Below are 22,414 nucleotides of genomic sequence, written 5' to 3'. Positions count from 1 at the left end.
AAGGCCCGGGAACTGCTTTCCATTTCATAGATTTTTGTGTTTCCTTCTCAGGAGAGCCACCATTTAGGACGTTTTTCTCACTCTCTGCCATTGTCTGTACCCTGCCTGGCACGTCTGCTCACTGTCTGAAGAAGACATGGAGAGAAATTGGGAGGTAGGGAGGACATCTCCCCACCAGGGAAGGAGCACCAGGGACGACCGGGGACCTCTGTTGTGGTAAACATTGCTTCCTCGGTGAGCCTGGAAGTCGCTGGGGCCAGGGACACTGGAGGCTGCGATGAGCTGGTTGAAGAGGCCTGTCAATCTTTCTGGGACCTTAGGCAGCAGTTCTGCCCCAGGATTCAGTGTTATCAACTGTCAGGCACAGGCTGGAGCCAGTTGGACACTATCAAGTGTTTAGTAACAGCAAAGGAACTCTCTGCACAACTGAAATCTCAACTGTAAAGCCAGAGCTGCTCAGTTGAAATGGGGATGGGGCGCAGGTGGCCAGCGTGAGAGCTCCTCTGCCCAGTCCCTCGCAGCCCTTAGGACTCAGAGAAGCCCAGCTGGAAATTCTCATCCAGACAATGGGAATTCTTTGGATTTTCAAACTAAAGGAATTTGAACTCACACAACTCCACATTATTCACACTTTTTCCTCTTCGCCCTCTCCGGTGGAGGGGGGGAAGCTTCCCGAAATTTCAAAAGCTGTGTGTCAAAGACAGCTCACTGAGTAGAAATGTGCTCATCTAGTAAAGAGGAGGGGAGGGGATAGGGGAGTGACTTGGGGGAAACAACAGGGCGAGAGTGGAAGGGGCGCCTGCCTGGTGGTGATTTTAACTTTCCCCCCGAATGTTTCTGTGAAAACTCTCAGGCTTGTCCAGATTGATAGGAATAGAGATGCGTTTGTGCAGAGGCACTGGGGGTTCTGTGGACAGGAAGCCCTGGAAATGGGTGCAGTGATGCAGCTGTGCTGTGCCGGGGTGGAAGAGAAGGCCGTGGAGAGAAGGAAGGGCACCTACCTTCCCTGGAATAGAAGGGATGAGAAGTGATGACAGCAGACACAGTCAAGTAGTCACCTGAAATGCGTTGTCATCTGAAGGCTCACCCAGGAAAGAATGGGCTTCTGACCTCACTCAGGGTGTTGGCATCATTCGTGTCTGGTGGTGTGTGACTGGGAGCCCCAGCTTCTGACTGGCAAATGTGGGCTGCCCTCAGCGTAGGGGCCACTGCAGTTCCCCACCTCGTGACACTTTCCACAGTTCAGCTGGAGGGTGTCTCTCCAGGCTGCCCCGTGGTTTCTTGTACAACAGACCAGATTCATGGTGGCAGCAGCCTGTCAGCTTTCCTCTATTCACCCGGACTGGAAAAATCACAGATTCTTCCCACACTTAAAAGAGGAGGGTGACACAGAGAGCAAAGGTTGCGGACGTCATGAGGCCATTTTAAGATTCTTCCTCCTACGCCCACCTTTCTACGGAATCCGGTTCGTGATTTTAGAAAAAGCTTCCCCTCGCATTATTGGAGAAATGGTGTTCTATTAAAGAAAACCGACATAAAAATAACGGTCCCCAAAGGTGGGAGAAAAGAAGATTTCCCTCGATCGGGACTTCTCAGCCTTGGCAATCTTGATATTTTGGGCTGGGTAATTCTTTGCCCGGCATGAGACGGTGCGACGTAGGAGATGATGGTAGCTACCTACTAGACGCCAGTGGAAACCTTCATGTGAAAACTAGAAATGTCTCCACAGGTGTTACAAGGTGTCTTGTGGGAGGCAAAACTGCCCCAGCCGAGAAGCACTGCTACACCCCATCTGCAAATATACACACGTGGCGGGCAGTCTTTGCTTGGCGTGGTAGCGCAGAACTCTAAGAATGACCATACGAGCTTCCAGTATTTTACTGTTTGAACTTTCAGGGCTGTGAAACACGTCTGGGATTTCCTTGAATGTGCAGTGTTACTGGCATCACTATTTCTGGGCTATCTGTTCCTTTGACAAGTTCTCTTATTTGTGTGTGTAAGGTCACCTTCACTGTGGCTGAGTAGTGGGAGTCTTTGCAATGGCAGAAGTGTCAAGATTCTCACAGTTGCCCACTTTCCCCGCCTCTATTTACATTTGATTCCAGTTTCCTTTCCAGCCTCATCACTTCTTGTTTCTTTGTTGCACTTTCATCCTTGTCGGCAAATTCCCTTTCCTGAGTGAGTGAGTGTCGGTCTCTGTTAACCGCCACATGGCTTCTCACTGGGAGTCCGGGAGGCGACACAGCTACACAAGCTGCTGTCTGTGCGTGTAGTAGGGAACAGATGCACAGCCACCCCTTGCCAAACAGACTTTGAAAGGAGGGACATGACTGGACGCTGATGATGACGCCCATCTGTTGTTTGTGTAGGGACTGTGGGCCGACGGGAGAGCCCCGAGTTTGCACGGTAGCACTTGAGGTGTTCGCTCACGGTTCCTGGCCTGTGGTACTGACATTTGAACAGTGTTGTTGAGGGACTGGTGTACTTAACTAGACGGTGGTGACAGAGAACCATGCGTATGGACACACTTCAAAGAAGGAAACACGTGTGTGTCCACAGAATGCTGAAAAATCTAAACTTTCTAACCCCTCCAAGAAAACGTGGGAAGATGTGGAGTGAGACAATGTTTTAAAACCGAGCACCAAATGATCCGCCACTTCTCCCTCAGGAGATTAGACCCTGAGAATCTACAGAGAAGAGAAAATGCAGCTCCACGCAACTGCTATCGGTGCAGAAAGCTTTGCAGTAGCTTTCAGCGAGAAAGAGCTCTTCCGTCGGTTCAGCAGGAAAGACAGATGGTGGCGTGTGCGCGCTGCTGGAGCTCGCTGTCACGTTGAAACGCAAGCAGTTATTCTGTCTGTGTTCATAGGGCACCATCTCCAAAGATCAGGTATCGTCAAATTAAATATTGAAAGACGCACAACGTGCAACGTGACTATATTGATTTTAATGAAAACACCAAGAAAGACAACACTCCTGTGATTCCAGGTAAAGATAGGTGTGTTGGTCCGTTTAGTGTTGCTATAGGAGAATACCTGAAACTGGGCGATGTATGAAGAGAAATGGCATTTATTTCTCTCAGTTTCCGAGGCTGGGAAGTCTAAATGCCATTTGGTGGTGGCGACAGTGACTCGGGGTCTCACCTTGCATGATGGTGGGAGCAGAGAGAGCAGAGAGAGAGAGAGAGAGGGGCAGACTCTCCTCTTCTTCTTAATGCCCCCAGAACCACGCCCCCGACCACCATTTTCAATCCTTTCACTACTGCAGGGTCCTACAATCCTCTCACCTCTTCAAGGCTCCACCTTTCATATTACCGTAATCGGATTTCCCACCCTCTTCACAGTCCCACGGGGGACTAAGTTTCTAATCCACAAAACTTGGGGGACCCATTTCAAGCTTAAGTGAGTTTGGGGGGGGGACATAATTCAACCCACTCCAATAGGTAAAACTGAAAAAGGGATTGAATTTATTAGAATCAGGGCCGGTCGGAGGTGGAGCTGGGAAGGCCGTTGCCGCTGCCTGGCTTCCTTGGGCCTGCTCTTCTTTGCCTCGAGGTGTCGCCGGCCTAGTGGGATGGGGGCTCCAGCTGGCAGGAGAGCTTGTAGCTGCAGGACAGAGAGGCAGCTGCCAGTCTACCTAGCGGGAGCCACACCTCAGCTCTCCCTCCCAGTGCGTGCCCCCTAGCTGGAGTCCTGGTGCCCCAGGGGTCACCGTGCAACAGGGTCTGCGGCTGACCAGACAGCCATGGCCCCAGGCTCTCTGCAGCTGCCACCAGAAAGAGTCCCCTGTGCCCTGACTATCGTCAAATTCCTGCAAGGCCCTCACCTCTCGTTGTCACTGAGCCACTCAGTGGAGGTAAACCAGTGTCCGAATTCTTCCTCCTTCTCGATGTGGTAATTGTTGGCTGCCACCTGGAGGAGCTGGATCTCTCTGAGGACTTTAACTTCCTGGGGCCACAGAAAAAAACAGGATGCTGACAGGGCCTGGGTGGGAGATGCCAAAGGGGCCTTGTGGGGGAGGGATGGAGCAGGGAGCTGGTTGGCAGACTTGTCTCTCAAGTGATACCCTCCTCTCCTTCCATCCCATCCGTGCCCCAACCTGATCTCAGAGTCGGGTTCCAACAGTCTGTCCCCCAGAAATGTGTCCTTGATTCCTGTCCCCTTCCCACACCCTCCAGTGGGATGGGATGCCCCCCTCCGTCTCTCAAATCTTCCTAATACATCAGAGTTGCAGGGGATGCAGGCAGGAAGTGTCCTGCCCGGGTGAGAGGGGCCGTCTCTGACTTCCACATCCCCACGCTCCCTCGAGCGAGGGCCGCAGCTACTCACCTTCCGCCTTTTCTGGGTGTTGAATACCTTTCCCTGAAAGAGTGATGGTCCGAGTCTCTCAGAAAGGCCCCCTAGCCCATTTCTAGCCCCATCCTCACCCGTTCCCGTGTTGCACTAAGGCCAGGGCCACCGGGGTCAGGGGGTTTGCACAGAACAGGGCTTGCACCTAGGTCAGGCTCTGAGCTCTGGAGAAGGATGACATGGGAGCTGAGGATCGAGGACCTTCTGTCTCAACCCTCCCTGATGACAAGTGAGGATGCTGAAGCCTCTGATCAGAAGGGGCTGCTGGCCACTCCCAAGCTGCCTGCCATCAGAGGGGCCCGATCTCACTCTCTTCCCATGGCAAGCAACGAAGGGAGAGGCTGAGTCCAGCTGAGCTCTGCGACTTGTCCACTTGGAGAACAGGGACTGGGTGGGGGCTTATGCGGAGGCTCCATCGCTCACGGGTGAGAAGGGCGTGACACCCCCAGCACACGGGCAGCCGTGAGGTCTCGTGAGTGGAGGTTTGCCGAGTGCTGAGTTCTAAGGGCTCTCCCCTCCCCAGCCTCAGGGTCCTGGCCCCCGAGCTGCCCGTCCCCAGGCTCACTCACATCCACATAGTCGTCCATCGCAGCGTCTAACATCACCAGGTCGCTGAGATAGGTTCCCAGGAAGGGGACGATGCCCTGTGACATTGGGGTGGTAGTGGTGATGAGCACCAGCTCCTGGGTGTCCACACTTGGCTTATTCTATCAAAATCTTATCAACCTCGTCTTTCTGGACCCCCCCCCCAGCCAGGTTTTCCACTTGGAGCCACAGAGCAACCTCGGGCGCCTCCCCTCTGTGGCCACACTGCTCTCTCCCCAGCTGGCGTCCAAAGACACCGTGTACCCCCTAGCTACCTCTGTGGTGAACGTTTCATGTCACAGTGGTTACGTGGTTCCTGCCACACCTCGCTCTGTAATCCCCTCCAGGCCAGCTCTTCCAGGTCCTGGACCTGGTGTCCCTAACAAAGGCATCTCAGATGCCCTGGCCACAGGAAGGCAGGCCCCTTAGGGTGGAAGCTGTCTCCTCTTTGGATGTGGAGGCCTCCAGCTGGAAGGGAGGGGCCCCTGTCATCTACTCCCTAGAGCCCCTCCCAGTCACAGACACACTCGCCTTTTTCTGCTGCCGCTGCCTCATCTGGGCTCTCTGATGGTTCATCTCCAAGGTGGCCAGTTTGACAGTCCCCACCTGACAGGGTCAGGGACAAGGTTAGTGCTATGTCCAAATGAATGTCCCCTCCTAAGTTCATGTGGAAACATGATACCCACTGTAACTGTATTAAGAGGGTGGAAGATTCTACAACGCTGTTTGAAAGGTGGGGCCCTGTAAGAGGTGACTGGATTAGGACTACTCTGCCCTCATGAATGAACGAATTCGTTCGTAGGCTATCGTGGAACCGGACTGGCGGCTTCCTAAAGAGTGCGTGGACATACGCTCTTGCCCTCTTGCCATCTGATACGCTGTGCCACCCCCTGACTCTGCAGAGAGTCCCCCCCGCCCCGCTGGAGTAAGACCCTCACTAGATGTACCCCCTCTGCTTGGACTTTCCAGCCTCCTAAAGTGTAGGAAAAAAATGCTCGGTTTCTTTAAAAATGACCCAGTTTTAGGTGTTCTGTTGTAAGCAACAGAAAACAGTAAGATAGCGAATGAGACTGTCTTCGCCTCACCCAGTTCCACCCCTGCGCCTGACCTTCAGCTCTGGATATCTGACTCATGAGCTGGTGGAGTGCCACCACCTCCTCTGGCGGCTCTGGTTCTAGAGTTGATGCCAGCTGTGACACTCTCCAGTGTGCAGTCATGGGCGTGCACCCCGGCCACCCTTCCCTGTTTCCTCATCGGGAGAGGATCCCCTGAGAACTCATATTACTGTCGTCGACGTTGTCCCCGGCACCCCTGGAGGAAGAGGCAGACACAGGCACGCTCCATGAGCCTCGTTAACCTCCTCGCCACTCTGTGAGGCCCGCACAACAGGCTCGTCGTCATCCCTACGGTCTCCGGGTGAGAAAACAGAAGCCGTAGGCGGGGGCGTGCCTTGCCCAGGGCTTCGCGGCCGAGGCCTGGCTTCCTAGAAACTGCTGGGCTAGTTTGCCGAAGGAAGCCCTGCCTACCGCATCCACCAGCGGCCTGGAGGAAGCCGCGTGCCGACAGGATGGAGCAGCGTGCGAGGCGGACACCGGCTGCTTCTGCAGCTCCTCTGCCCTCCTGCACAGCCCGGCTGCCATCACCGCGTCCCGTCACCAGGGCTCCTGCCACATTCTCCACCTGGCCACGGCAGACACATCCTTCTCCTGCTAGTCGCGCAAGACGGGACTGAAGTTTTCCTGTCAACTTTCAGTGAGAAAGCAAAACGCACCACAACAAAACCAAACAACTCACCTCTGCCTATGTCCCCAAACACCTGCCCCCATCTCTCAGCCTCTACTTTACCTTTTTGCTCAGTACCTTCTCTTTTCTACATAAGTTTGCAAAACTACGGGAGCCTTTTCTGTGAAGGGGAAAGAAAGAAAGATTAATTTGGGAATAATGGGGCGACCCGTAAGTTCAAGTTTGTTTGTTTGTCTGTCTGTCTGTTTGTTTTTTTGAGACTGCAAACAATCCAAACTGCCTTGAGGAGAGTTGTCAGCTGGCTTCCTCTGAGTCCTATGGGCTCCGGGGCCCTGGGAGAGGGGCTCTCGTGTTGGTCACCTGGGCCCCGTCCCCATTTCAACTGAGAAGCTCTGTTTTACAGTTTAGACGTGAGTAGGACAAGGTCTTATTGTGTCTAGCAAACACTTGAAACTGCCAGTTTGGTAAAAACCCGTGCCTGACACTTAGTGAAAGTAGAAAACAAAGCAAAATGAAACTTTAGCTTGGGGTAAGAAATCCTGGGCTAAGTTCCCGGGGAGTCGCCCAGGGAGACCCTAGTCATGAGCCCACTCTTGCCTCAGTGCCTCTGACCTCCCGGTCCCTGCCACGGTCATTAAGGGGGCAATGCCCAAAACTGTGGGGGCGTCCCCGGTCCACCCCTGTGCTCCTACAGGAAGAGGCCCACCCACCTGGAAACTTCTCCCCATGTCCTTCTCATTCGATGGATCGGTGTGCTCTGCAGAGCGGAGAGGATGGCGTGGACTGAGGAGAAGTTCCTGAGGACCAAGCACTCCTGGGGAGGAAAGAGAATGAACCAGGAGGTGGGGAGTTGGAGCCCGCCTGCTCCAGCTTCAGCCCCTCGGCTGACATCTCCCCTCTTGGATGAGGCAGAGAGCCGGGCAGCCACGGGAGGGCACAGCTGGAACCCAATGAGCAGAACTCACAGAGGGAGGATGTTAGCTCAACCCGAGAGCCCAGATAGGAAGTGAGCCTCCGGCACTGGGACATGGGGGTCAAGGCCAGTGTGCCCTGAGAGCAAAGGCCCAGGGATTGTGCAGGGACTTGACCACAGGCGACTACCCTGATGGTGGTTGTTAATAAAAGGCAGTTCCCAAGTCTGCAGAGAGGGGATCCCCTGGGTCCTCCCACGGCTTACCCTGGCCACCTTGATCCAGTGCTCCAGCACCCTGGCTCTGTCCTGGGCCTTCCTGCTGTCATCCCCAAGGCAGGTGGTGATGACGCAACTGGCCACACTGTTAAATTGGGCGACGGTGGCACGAACGGTGGGTGCCAGGTGCTCCTTCCCCTTCTTGTGGCGTTGGGACCAGATGGAGCCCAGGCAGTCATAGGGCACCACCTCCCTAAACAGCTCCTGGAGAGGAAGAGTGTGTCACACACAGGCTGCTCTTGTGAAAGAGTTTGGATCTGGCTATGCGCCCACTAAAGGCACCCAAGAGCTAATACTGGCAGGCAAGGAACGAGTGGCATGGTCAGGCAGGCCGTTCTCACTAGCTCCGAGCACTAGAAAATGGCTCGGGTGTGCTCATCTTGAGGCCGCATCCAGTGTGCATCCTGATGAGCCCTTTGTTCTATTTCCTTCCTCAGATGCGCACTGCCTGTGGCAGCTATGACTACGGGTTCTCTTAGGGTGTCTGCTAGGGAGTCGAGTCCATATCAGGTCCTAAGAAGTGCTGAGGTTGGTGAGGTCACACGGGAGGATGGGTGGGTAACTCCTGAACCCAGCTGCCCCTCAGTGAGCACCCTCCATCAACCAGAGAAGGAAGCCAGGCCCCCGTGCTGCTTTTCTCTCTGTCCCTTTTCATTTTAGCTTGGGTCGCTCTGCAACTGGTACTGTTGATGTCTCCACTTGACTGTCGACATGTGGACAGGGAAGGCTTGGGAATGAAGAAACTCATCCAGGTCACATCATTGGTAAGATGTGGAGCTGGTATTGGACCCAGATCACTGGACTCTGGTGAGTAAGGGCTTGTCTGGGACACCAGGTGCAAGAAGGACAGCCTGTCTAGGCAACCGCCCTCCTCGCCCCCCGCGGAGGCGAGCTGCTCACCGCGTCCATCAGAGTCAGCTGCTCTGCCAGCAGCTTAGGAGGGAATGCCCTGATGTCCCACAGGTCTCCACGGGGCCGGTTCATTGTTGCCACAGGAGAGGGGCACGAGGGCTTTGAAGGGTCCTCTAGCTTCAGCCGTATCACATGTGGTGGCTCTTCTCCTGGCACTGCTGCTGGCACGGAAGCTGGCGGTGGACCCAGTTGCACAGGTGACTCTGAGTGCAGGGCGGGCCCCAGCTCTACCGGAGGTGCTGGCACTGGCTCTAGAGCTTGCCTGGGAAGTGCCTGTGGTTCTGGACATGAAACAGGAGCAGGGGGAAAAATAGAAAAGGTTCACCAGCATCAGTCATTTCCCACTGGCCTTTCCAAACACGGAAAGGATCTGACTGCATTAAAGGGAGTTCTAGCCCCAAAGCACCACCCCTGGTAATTCTTCCAGACTGCGGTCCCCTCACCATCTGTTGCTGCCTCAAAGAGCTCTGGGTGCCTCAGGTTGGTCAGCAGAACGTACACACTGGCACCCGTGTCCAATCCAGGCAAGCTGACCTGCACGTGGTCGATCTTCACTTTCAACGATGGAAAGTGCAGGGGCTGATGGAAATCTGTGCAGAAACGCTCCGGCATAGTGACCACAGTGTGACAGATGGTGCTGGAAGTGTGAGAGTGGGCAGCAAAGTCAGAGGCTGGCCTTTGCTTCCACGCTGTGCTCCCAGGGCACGCTTGCGTAGTGGTTCTGGGCCCCTGGGCCTGCCACTGCCTGTCTAGAGGACACAGCCCCCCCCCATCCCAAGCCCTGTGTGGCGGTCCTGACAGTGGCAGACCTGGCCATTAGACAGGACAAGTACAGACCCTCGTGAGCCTCACCCTTACACTCACATGGGTTTTCCGAAGGGACGGGACACCCACCTATGTGCACCTGTGAACTAAGGACCAAGGCCCCAGGCAGGTCTGTGGGCAGGCTGCTCATAACTTCAGGCCTGAGCCGCTGTTGTCTGGGTCAGGAGGGACAGAGGTGGGATGGAGGACGGGCAGAGCTAGGATGCCACTGTCCTGGGGACGTGTCTCTCGAGAGCTGGCGGTGAGCCCCAGACTCCCCCTGTTTTGCAGGGAGACTGTGACCCCATCCACAGCTCCGTTGGACTCCTTTTCACTTGCAGGGAAAGCCCCCAGACCTCAGCGCCCTCGTGGGAATTACAAGTTGTCTCAGATTCACAGCTTTGTCAGTCCCTCCCCAGCCACGGTCCGTATGTGCCCCCGCACTCTGGGGTACAGTGAGCTCTCTCTCTGGATCAAAAGTCCACATACTTTCTAGTTGGGTCCTGGGCCTGTCGTTGTGGGTAGGACGCGGGAGAATGCACCTCCACCTTGAGGAGGCCACGAGGGCGTCACCACTGACATGCTGTGGACGTGACGTGCTCACGGTGTCTACCGTGAGTATCTCACTCCATGACTAGAATTGAGACCCAGTGTCTGTGGTCTGCTTTGGTCACTGAACTATGCCAAGCGTCTAGAAAAGTGACTTCACAAAGGAAGGGCTTCTAAGTGTGTTGAATAAGTAAGCCCCAAGCAGAGCATTCCCAGATATCTGAGTGGACCTGGGGTCCCTTCCTCTGGTGCCCATGGAGCCTGTTCTTTCTATATCAAGGACAAAGACAAGTTAGAAGAAATCTCAAATAAAAGTGCTAAATCAGATATGCCTTCTCTGGGCTTTTGCAAACTCAGAGAGACACCGGCCATGGGGTGGGGGTGGGGGGCATGAGGCAGAGAGCTCTTTCAGCCAAACAGGAAAGAAAAATAATAAATATGAACAAGCACAGTGCATCCAGCTGAGCCAGGCACTAGGCATCTCCTTGCCATGTCTTATGCCATTTGGCCCCTATAAAGACTCGATGGGGTTCATCCTCTTGCCACCCCACTCCTCAGAGGAGCAAACAGGCTCAGAGTGCTGCAGTGGCATTCCCGAGACACAGCTTCTAGGTGGCAGAGTCACCACGGTGCCTTGGAGGGGGCGGGCACTCACCTACTGAAGAGCTGGTCCAGGAACTGTGGGATGGTGGCGAAGTCCCAGTAGGAGCAAAGGAAGGTGGAGAAGTGGGGGACCGTTCTGCCCTGGAGAGCTGGCAGCAGGGACTCCAGCAGCTTCGCCCTTGTGCCTGGCTGGAGGGTCCGCATCATGCGGATCTCTTGCAGGTCCAGGGTACGACCCTTTTTACCCTGGAAGGAACAAGGAGGGACACGCTTTCAGTGTCATCACCGTGAATCGCCAGAGAACTGGGGCCTGGACCCCTCTTAGCTGTGGACCAGGGCAGTACTACCCCTGCCCAGGAACCACCCACTATCCCAGCAGGAGCATTCTAAATGACCCAATGAAAGCCACACTCATCTGCTCACCTAGTACCAGCCCACCATCTATGGACCTTGATGTGTACCCTCATCCCAGCATCAGCCCCAATGGACAAAGTTTTAAAAACACTTTCATTATACAGGGGCCAGAGAGGATCCACTGATGTTAAAGCTCCTGGTAACAAGCCTACTTATCATGTACCCCATTGCTGACCCAGCAGCAGCTACATGACATAGCTCCAATACCAGCTGAATGTTATTTCTATATGCAAACCCATCAACCTCAAAAGATAACAGTAAAGTCCCTGACCTGTGAAAACAAGTCTGTAAAGACTGAAAAAGGTGTTTACTTCTTCAAATTCACTGACACCAATGCAGAGATAAAGAATCTGGGAGTCATGATAAAACCAATAAAAACAAATTAATATGGCTTGAGCCACAAACTCCAAATAAACAGAGGTCTATGAATTGGCAGCAAGAGAATTAAAAATAATCATTTGAAATAAGTTCAATGAGATTTTAGAAAACTAAATAAAATTTTAAAAACAATGCATGAACAAAACAAGAAGTTTAATTTAAAAAATAGAAATCATACAAAGAAGACCAAATAGCAATTCTGGAGCTGAAAAATATTCTCACAGAACTTAAAATAATAAAGAGAGCTTTAACAGAAGACTTGGTCATTCAGAAGAATTAATAAACTTAAAGACTGGTTATTTAAAATTTAACAATTAGAGAAAAAAGGGGGATTAAAAATAGAGAAGAATGCATAAGGGACTTATGGGACACCATCAAGTGTATGAATATAGAACTTATGGGTAACCTGGAATAAGAAGAGAGAGATTTTTAAAAAAGGAGTATTTAAAAAAATACTGTCTAAAAACTTTACATATCTTGAGAGTGATGAAGAAATGCAGATTAATGAAGCTTTGAAAAAACTCAGGCAAAATATTCCCAAAGAAGGATAACCTGAAGCAAACTATTATCAAATTACCAAATGTCAAAAACAAAGACAGAGTTTTGAAACCATTCATAGAAAAGAGACATTACACATGAGGGGAGACCAGCAGTTCTGAATATAAACACATTTCTTATTAAGTAATATAAAACTTAGGAGAAAAATTCTCTCTGGTAAATAGTGATTTCTCTTACATGCAGAAATGCTGGTTCAACTTCACCAGAACTGCATCTTGACATATCTTCAGAGAGCAGAGCAAGACAGCCCCTTTAAAGGCTATTAGTTCCTGTTAATACATAATTCTCATCTGCTATAGTGAAGGCTTCCTCAACATGACATGTGTGTAGCTACTTGTAGATGAACAACCTGCAGAAGGAGCTCATGAACTTTTCAACTTGGAGATTAAATGTTTCAAGTTTGGTTTGTGAATTTCCTTTCTTCACTCTTTATTCTGTTCAGATTTTCTGGCCAAACTTCCCATTTCAGTATACATTAGGATGCTGTTGACTTTCCTTGGGAATTGACTGCAGATGACAAGTTTCAGGACAGGACCAGAGCAAAGCCAACAACACAAATGGGATGAGTGACTACAAGCAGGCAGAAGTTGTACTGGCAAAATTCTCTTAAATGTCTGTAAGTTACTCTAAAATATCTCTGCATTACCAGAAGTGTTTGCATATATGCAGACTTCTTGGTTGAACTGGCTGTGAACTCATAAATTAAATAGAGTTTTACTCTATTACATTCAACAGGCAAATATCTCTAGCACATCTTAAAAGTAACTCCTTGATCTTTTCCATCTGAAAAATATGCATTCTGCTGAAATGTGCCTCTGTTCTGTCCTTGACAAAATCTGCCTTCTCACAGATGGCCGTGGTCAATGGACTTAACTCCACAAAATGTGAGCAGAACTAAATAATATAGTGACAAAAAAGGATACAAAAGATTGACAACACAAAACAGTTGATTTTTTGAGAATACGAAACTGATAAACAAATAGCTAGACTAAGAGAGAAAGAGAGAAGACCCAAATAATAAAAATCAGAAATGAAAAAGTATACATTACAGCTGATATGAAAGAAATACAAGAAATCATTAGAGGCTATTATGAATAACTATATGCCAACATATTTAAAAATCTGGAGGAAATGGATAAATTTCTGAACACACACAACCCACCAAGACTGATCCAAGAAGAAACAGAAAAGCTGGACAGACTAGTAACTAACAACAAGATTGAATTACTAATCAGCACTCTCCCAACAAAGATAAGCCAAGAACAAGATGGCTTCACTGTTGAATTCTAACAAACATTTAAAGAATTAATAACAATCCTTTTCAAACTATTCCAAAAAATTGAAGCAGAGTATATTCTCCCAAATTCATTCTATGAGGCCAACATCATTCTGAAACCAAAACCAGCCAAAGACACAAAAGAAAAAGAAAACTACAAACCAGTATTCTTTTTGAAGAGAATCAAAAATTCTGAATGAAATACTAGCAAGCAGAATTCAAGAGAATTCTTCAAAAGAAGAGATCGATAAATTGGACTGCATTCAAATTAAAAATTTGCTGTGTTTCCCAACACACCAGTCTTTCTTCATAGATATCCTATGTTCAGTAAACCCCATCCACAGGGCTAAAGGAGGTCACTTCCCAGCTTTTCAGTGACTGAAAGTGCAGGAGAAGAGCCAGCAGCATTGCTGGGGGAGGTGGACAGCATGGACCTGGCTGCTCTGCTTCCAGGATGACCTCCATCTCTGATGAGCAGGTATATCCTCCATGATTCAAACAGAACTGAGGAAAGTGGTCCTGACAAAGACCAGATGAAGGACTATTCAATAGCAAATCAAAGATGGCACATGAGAGGCCCATCTGGCTGTACCCAAGAGTCAGAGAGCTGATTCCCTGGTGAAGAGCATCAGGTTTAATAAATGGACATCACCATTTTAAAATCCAGTGGTGTTGGACTAATGAAGAGGACCACAGATGTGGCAGTCATAATTAAGGTTACAGTTCACCTTAGGGTGAGTTATAACAAAGGGGTGGTTGATGGTGCCACAGAAACAGAAAATTTGTTGGTCGCTTTACAGCAGTTTCTCTACTTCTGAGTCTAAAAAATAAAACAGCCCTGTGAATAGGATCAACACAGGAGACTGAGGAGGGTGGCAGCACACACTACCTTGGGAGCCTGGATGTCTACATCTAAATGAGATATCTTGAAACGGTCAGTGCATATCCCCCCCCCCTTGCTGCCCGAAATGGAGATTTGCTCTCTGCCCTCAATATATGCAACTGCCCAACCAGGTCGGGAAGCAGAGGGAAATGCAGCCTGCATTCTGCTTCCCGTGCAGGTGCCCCAGCTCAGGCTGTGTCCTCTGTAGGAAAGATCAATTTTTCTAGGTATGTTTGGAGGAGACATTTTCCTGATTCACAGAATGGTGCTGTATGGTCTAGCGGAGACTCTGAAATCACTGGAGAAAAAATGTGGAGGCTGCCAGGAATCTCTTGGAACAGTGGGGATACATTGCGAAATGTGACACGTCATTCTGAAGTGTCATTATCTTTACTTCTGTTTATTGACAATGACTGGGACCAGACAATCTACCCAGACTGACATGGTCTAGGGAAATGAGATCACTCATGGAAAAGTTGGAACCCAGCTGTTTCTACTTTCCAGTTTTTCACGAATTAGGTAAGTCATTTTCTCTTTACTGACTACAGTTTCCAACAATCTGGCCAGGCTCTACTGCTTCTGCAGGTGACATGACAACTATGGGCCTGGAGGGAGATGAAATGATGACCTTTCTTATAACCACGTTTTGGGGGCCTCATCTCACACACGCAGATTCACTCCAAAGACTAAGCTGGGTGAGGGTCTATTTCTCAGCTCCATTAACAGAGAGAGATCAAGACGTAGGTGAGTGATGAGATGAAGTAGGATTTTTTTCAGTGAAGTGTTAGGAGTATTCTCTGCTCAGAATTTCAGTCTCAAATGTTACTGTATCATAACTAAACCCACATGTTTTCAGATGTGAAAATATAATTCATATTAGATATATAAAGCCAAAAATTGATAGGATTGTGAACAAGTATCTATAATTTTCTGATGTACTTGAATTGGAATTACATTTTTCCTTATTTTTATGTTTATTTTCTCAGCTTAACTTAGTATATGCATTTACATTAAATTTTACCTAGTAAGACATACCAGGTCTGAACTAATTCAGTATGCTTTAATCATATGTTTTTGCTCTTTTAAGTCTGAAGATACGTGAAGTACATTCAAAATTTTTAGGACTGTTTAAACTCATGACATTATAAAATATGAGATATTCCTAACACTATACAATAATGAGTTTTTGACAGGTGGCCTTGGTGCTACAAAGCTGTGCTCTAACCAGTTGAGCTAACCAGCATAGGTGGCTATGTATAGGGTTTTCTTTAATTCATTATAGTAATTGCTAATAAAATAATTTTTTTTCTCTTTACCAAAAAAGTATCTGGAAATATTTGTAACCTCATGACCAGCATAGATGAATGCTGAGCTGAATATGTTAAAAGTAAGTAAAAATGTTTTCTTAAATAAATTCAGTTTTAAGTATTGTAGGTTTTCTAAATGAACTTAAAACATATAACACTGATCAGAACATCAGGGTGGGCGCGGGGTGCGGTTCCGGGTCGTGGAGCGACTCGGGGCAACAAGGCTGCTGCTTGTTCGGCCGGCAGCGGCTAGCAGCAGGGGCATGAGGGCGAGTCCGGGAGGTGGCAGGTGAACGGGCCAGGAGGAGCTCCGGTCCCCGAGGATCCCTAGAGTGCAAAGCTCGGGGCAGGGGCTGGGAGGCGTGGGGGAGCCGGGCCCTCCCCTCAGGAACGTGTCCTGGGGCCGACCCGGTCCATAGTGTGGAAGCAGCTTCAGGTAGGTGAGCTCGTGGAACAATATGAAGAGGAGAAAATAGCCTTTTAAGGAGATTGGCCCACAGAAAGGATGGCCTTCTTGGACAATCCAACTATCATTCTAGCTCATATTCGACAGTCACATGTGACCAGTGATGACACGGGAATGTGTGAGATGGTTCTCATTGACCATGATGTTGACCTAGAGAAGATTCATCCTCCTTCAATGCCTGGAGACAGTGTGTCAGAAATTCAGGGAAGCAATGGTGAGACTCAGGGCTATGTATATGCCCAGTCAGTTGATATTACCTCAAGTTGGGACTTTGGTATTAGAAGACGCTCAAACACAGCTCAAAGATTAGAACGACTCCGAAAAGAGAGACAAAACCAGATCAAATGCAAAAATATTCAGTGGAAAGAAAGAAATTCTAAGCAATCAGCCCAGGAGTTAAAGTCACTGTTTGAAAAAAAATTGCTCAAAGAGAAGCCTCCAAGTTCTGGAAAGCAGTCAATATTATCTGTACGCCTGGAGCAATGCCCTCTGCAGCTGAATAACCCCTTTAATGAGTATTCCAAATTTGATGGCAAGGGTCATGTAGGTACAACAGCAACCAAGAAGATTGATGTCTACCTCCCCTTGCACTCAAGCCAGGACAGACTACTGCCAATGACTGTGGTGACAATGGCCAGCGCCAGGGTACAGGACCTGATTGGACTCATCTGTTGGCAGTACACAAGCGAGGGACGGGAGCCGAAGCTCAATGACAATGTCAGTGCCTACTGCCTGCATATTGCTGAGGATGACGGGGAGGTGGACACTGATTTCCCCCCACTAGATTCCAACGAGCCCATTCATAAGTTTGGCTTCAGTACTTTGGCCCTGGTTGAAAAGTATTCATCTCCTGGTCTGACTTCCAAAGAGTCTCTCTTTGTTCGAATAAATGCTGCTCATGGATTCTCCCTTATTCAGGTGGACAACACAAAGGTCACCATGAAGGAAATCTTGCTAAAGGCAGTGAAGCGAAGAAAAGGATCCCAGAAAATTTCAGGCCCTCAGTACCGCCTAGAGAAGCAGAGTGAGCCCAATGTTGCCGTTGACCTGGAGAGCACTTTGGAGAGCCAGAGCGCGTGGGAATTCTGCCTGGTCCGCGAGAACAGTTCAAGGGCAGACGGGGTTTTTGAGGAGGACTCACAAATTGACATAGCTACAGTACAGGATATGCTTAGCAGCCACCACTACAAGTCATTCAAAGTCAGCATGATCCACAGACTACGATTCACAACTGACGTACAGTTAGGTATCTCTGGAGACAAAGTAGAGATAGACCCTGTTACGAATCAGAAAGCCAGCACTAAGTTTTGGATTAAGCAGAAACCCATCTCAATCGATTCTGACCTGCTCTGTGCCTGTGACCTTGCTGAAGAAAAAAGCCCCAGTCATGCAATATTTAAACTCACGTATCTAAGCAATCACGACTATAAACACCTCTACTTTGAATCAGATGCTGCTACTGTCAATGAAATCGTGCTCAAGGTTAACTACATCCTGGAATCACGAGCGAGCACTGCCCGGCTGACTATTTTGCTCAAAAACAAAGAAAACTGAACAGACGTACAAGCTTCAGCTTCCAGAAGGAGAAGAAATCCGGGCAGCAGTTATACTGGCCTCAACCCTCAGTCTGTTGCTGTGGCCCCAGAGCCTGCCTGCCAGGGCCAGAACCCTAGAGCCCACCCTGTGTCCTGCAGTCCTGTGGGCTTAGGGCTGGTGGGCTCCTGGGGGAAGGGGGGGCACCCCTAAGAGGGAACGCTGGGGACATTGCCATGGGACCGAAGCCTGATTGGCAGTGGCTATGACTAGCAATGCCCGGGGCCAGGCCACCCCTAGAGGAGCCTCGTGCTGCCCAGCCATCCTCAGTGCCTGGCAGCCTCCCCGAGGATGTACATAGCCGTGCCCAGATATTTCCTTGCAACTTGATCAAATTTCTTAAAGCAAACGAAGAACAAAAATGTACATTTCTTTTTTTTCCTTTTAATAAACAGGTGTACTCTTAAAAAAAAAAAAAAAAAAAAAGAACATCAGGGTGGGCAAAATTTATATAGCAGTAAGTGAAAAATAAAGTGCAATATAAAAAATATATAATGTGCTTTTTACAAAATGATCTTTAAAGTTAGAATCTCTGATGTTTTCTTCAAATGTTTCAAGTTTTGTTTGTTTATTAAAGCATACTTTTTTTTAAAAGTGACAAGTACATTTCGATTTACCTGCTGGATCAGCTCAAATTTCCTGTTAATGTTTTCTGAGTTCAATATAAATAGAGTTTTCTACCATTTATGCATCTTTAAAACAAAAGACAGAAAGGGTGGAAACATGATACTGTTGTCAAAAAATGGAACAATGAGAGTGATTTTTTTTATTTGTGGTCACAACAACATCCAAACATTTGATTGATAGAAAAGCTATTTCTAAACATTATAGAATTTTAAGTTCATCTTAAATTGCTCATGTTAATATTCTGCATTTCATGCATTAATGAGGGTAACGTCAGGTAGTCCAGGGCCTTGAAAATGACATATGCCTTCAATAATAAAGATAATTTCTCTCAATTGTTATCAGGATATGTCCAGTACCAGGACACCTTGTATAATTTCACAGAATAGTTTTGCAGTTAGTGTCTTTTATTATTTGGCCAGGATACTGGTGTTATTATTTTATCAAATTAATTTAATCCCATGCTTGGAACAATTCAGTTTTATGACAGGAAATAAATGGGAAACTGTCATATTTAATCAGATTCTACTGAGATGAAAGAATATCTAATTATATTTCCAAGTTCACTTAGCAGTATATCATTTCATTAAAAAATAAATATATGACAATGCAGAAATGTTGAGAATTAGTATTTCTGATCACACTCAGAAATGAATGACTAACATAGAAAATTGTTTTAAAACTGTCTGAAATGCATGTGTTTATAAAGGGCATGTAACAGAAGCTCTTTGTCCAGAAGCTTAATCTGCTAAAGAGAAACATTTATCTTTTTTTTTTTTTTTTTAAGATGACCGGCAAGGGGATCTTAACCCTTGCCTTGGTGTTGTCAGCACCACGCTCTCCCAAGTGAGTGAATCGGCCATCCTTATATAGGCATCCAAACCCTTGGCCTTGGTGTTATCAGCACCACACTCTGCCAAGTGAGCCATGGCCCTGAGAAACATTTATCTTAACTGCCAGATCCAAACAGCTAATAGTCCCACCAACATGCATCTTCATTTTTAGCACATGACCCAGACCCATCCATGTTGTTGCAAATGGCAGAATTTCATTCTTTTTTATGGCTGAGTAGTATTCCATTGTGTGTATATACCACATTTTCTTTATCCGGTCATCTGTTGATGGACACTTAGGTTGGTTCCATACTTTGGCTATTGGAAATACAGCTGCAATGAACATGGGAGTGCAGGTATCCCTTTGACATGGTGATTTCCATTCTTTGGATGTATAAGCAGCAGTGGGATTGCTGGATCATCTGATAGCTCTACCTGTAGTTGCTTAAGAAACCTCCACACTGTTCCTATAATGGCTGTGCTAATTCACAGTCCCACCAACAGTGCAGAAGAGTTCCCCTTTCCCTGCATCCTTGCCCGCATTTGTTACTCTCGGAATTTTTAGTAATGGCCAGTCTAACTGGGGTGAGGTGATCTCTCAATGTGGTTTTGATTCGCATTTCTCCGATGACTAGTGATGTGGAGCATTTTTTCATGTTCTTGTTGGCCATTTGTATTTCTTCCTCTGAAAAGTGTCTACTCATCTCCTTTACACAGTTACTTTTATTTTCTTGTCTTATTGTTATGTAAAATTGCCAAAACATTTCTGAAAACAGTGATGATAACAGATACTTGTTTTATCTTCTTACTGATTTTAATAAAAATGGCTTCAGCAATTGATGGTCCCCTTAGATATTTACTATTGAATTTTCTTGAATAATTTAAAAATAATTTTTAAATTATTTCTGTTTACATATTTCTTAATTTTTAAAAAAGTTGTAAATAGCTGTTGAATTTTATTTACTGGCTTTCTGGAATCTGCTGGGGTTAGATCCTGTAAGAACTGCAGCCCTTCCTGGTGACCATGTGCTGCTTCCACTACCTGCCATCCCTGCCCATAGATCATCTGGATCTGCCTCAGAGAACACATGACAAGTCACCTGTCCACAGACCAGCTTTCAATGCAGCAGGGATGGGCTCTTACCTTCACCTCCAGGGCACTTGTGCTGGGCAGCTCTGTATCACTGGAAGGAAAAGAAGGCAGAGCTGAGGACCCACACCAGACCAGGAGCTGTCCCCTTCCCCAAGCCAGCCCCAGGGAAAAACCAGCCGTATCCCATCCCTCCTACCACTCCCAACTCTCAGGCCAGGAGACCACGTCGAGAGGAGAGGACAGTGCCTTCCTGCTGGCTGACACCCAGGAGGGGCCATGACACAAAGCAGGGGGAGTGCGGGGCTGGGCAGGGGCTGTTCTGGGTCCATGGGAGCTCTGGCTGCATAACGGGGCTGCCCCTACCAGGCTGCAGGCAGCGTCCTTTGTGAGATCTGAGAAAGTCCAGTCCTGAGAAGGGACGGTGCTGCCGGGGTGGGGGGGCTGGGTCCTATCAGCAGCCCTCAAGGAAGTTACCCCATCACCGGGTTGGGATCTTGGGGGTCTGGCCTGTAAACTGCCCAGTGCAGTGAGAGTGCACCCTACAGCCATCCTGTCTGACATTTCCATGTCTCTTGTGGGTCAGCACATTCAGCATTCACCGGCCTGTCCCTGCACCACGTCCACCGACTCTGCCTGTTCATCCAACTTCAACCCAACATTTCAGTCCCACAGCCTGTGCCATCTTGTCAGCCACCCTAGCCATTCTTTACCCTGTCCTGTCAGAGCCTCTGAGTATGACCCCTCCCCTGGATCAGTCCAAACAGCTGCCTTGTCCAGTTTCTAACTGGGCTGCTGAGTGCTGCTGGGGAGGCCACTGGGCAATTAGTGGTGACTGAGTGCCCTGCAGGTGGTCAGGATTGCCCATGGCTGCATCTCCAGCCTCAGCTGCTCTTGGAGACGTCAGCTACCTCCCTTCCCCTGCAGTGGCCATGGCATGGGCCACCAAGCTCTCCACCTCACACTGTCCTGCCCTGGCTTGGCCTTGCCCATCTGTCCCACCCAGGAACACCATTGGGACTAAAAGAGGGTGACGTTCTAGAGGATTGGACAGAAGGAGGGCCCAGCAGGCGGAATCCTATGCCCCACTCTGGGCCACAGGATGAAAGCTCACGACAAACTGTGCATCCCTCAGGGGCTCCTTCAGTGACCACAACTACCCAAAGGCTGAGGGCTCCCCACTCCAGCTCACACGACACACATCTGGAGGCTCCCACAGTGGCCATCAATGACCACATCTAAAGTCAGAGGCGACCAGATGTACACCCTTGGGGACTCATCTCCCAGCACAGACTCAGGCAGAGGTCACCCCTCCACCCCCACCCTCATCTTGGCAGACCACAGAGGCCCCATCCCAATTGCTCTTCTTTTTTTTTTTTTTTTTTTTATTTTGTCGATATACATTGTGGCTGATTATTGCTCCCCATCACCAAAACCTCCCTCCCTCCTCTCTCCCCCCTCCCCCCAACAATGTCCTTTCTGTTTGCTTGTCGTATCAACTTCAAGTAATTGTGGTTGTTATATCTTCTCCCCCCCACCCAGTTGCTCTTCTTGTGGCAGATCCCAAATGTGGGGCAGGGTGGCTGCAGAGGTTAGGGTTCTCATCAACACAGCACAGGGCTGCAAGCACAGCCTAAGGTCACCTTGGATCCCTGGTGCAGTTAACTCCTCTCTGATGTCAGGCTTTTCTCTTGTCAAACGGGTGCATGAGCAGTCACCCCACAGAGCCGCTGTGAGCACAAGTGAGACAACTGTGTGCATGGTCAGCACCGAATGGCCACCCGTGAATATTCAGTGGGCACTTTCCTGGGCAGCCACCCAGAGCCCAGCACCACCCAGCTGGTGTGACTGTCCCCAAATCATCAGGAAAAGAAGAGAGCATGTCACATTCACCTGAGTCTCCGCAGCTCAGACCACTAGCCTTGAAAAGGGACCAACTCACAGAGCTCACAGACGCCACACCGAGCCTCCAGCTGCTCCAGAGAACAGAGGTAGGCAGGTGCTTGGCAAGGGTGACTGTGTGGGGTTTCACCCCCTTCACAATGGCATCCTCCCCAGGTCAGCAGTGCCCAGAGTTGGTGTCCTCAACCCCCCAAATCGTCAGCATGTGTTTGTGCATGTGAATGTGTGTGGGGGTGTCCAGCCAGGCCACCACACCCACATGTGTGCACAGATCCTCCTCACTGTCACCTCCAGCATGCAAGGCTGACATTAGAGCTGCCACACATGGTCCCCAGTCTCTGCCACCCTTACCTGGG

At 49.0% G+C, this 22,414-nt stretch overlaps 1 protein-coding gene across 2 annotated transcripts; it reads left to right on the top strand.

Moving 5' to 3' along the window:
- Positions 1-15,901: 15,901 nt before the first annotated feature.
- On the top strand, positions 15,902-17,667 carry LOC134375618 (target of rapamycin complex 2 subunit MAPKAP1-like). 2 transcript variants are annotated; one of them, XM_063094230.1, is made up of 2 exons: positions 15,902-17,121; positions 17,263-17,667. In XM_063094230.1, the coding sequence occupies exons 1-2, from the start codon at positions 16,056-16,058 to the stop codon at positions 17,568-17,570; spliced, it is 1,374 nt and encodes a 457-aa protein (XP_062950300.1). In that variant the 5' UTR covers positions 15,902-16,055; the 3' UTR covers positions 17,571-17,667. The 2 variants fall into 2 exon arrangements, with proteins under 2 accessions (XP_062950300.1, XP_062950298.1); XM_063094228.1 differs by having other exon boundaries at positions 15,902-17,666.
- The last annotated feature ends 4,747 nt before the right edge of the window (positions 17,668-22,414 follow it).

The sequence above is a fragment of the Cynocephalus volans genome, chromosome 4 (genome assembly GCF_027409185.1).
Source record: "Cynocephalus volans isolate mCynVol1 chromosome 4, mCynVol1.pri, whole genome shotgun sequence".
Taxonomy (NCBI): Eukaryota; Metazoa; Chordata; class Mammalia; order Dermoptera; family Cynocephalidae; genus Cynocephalus; species Cynocephalus volans.
This window is presented reverse-complemented; position numbering and strand designations above follow the sequence as displayed.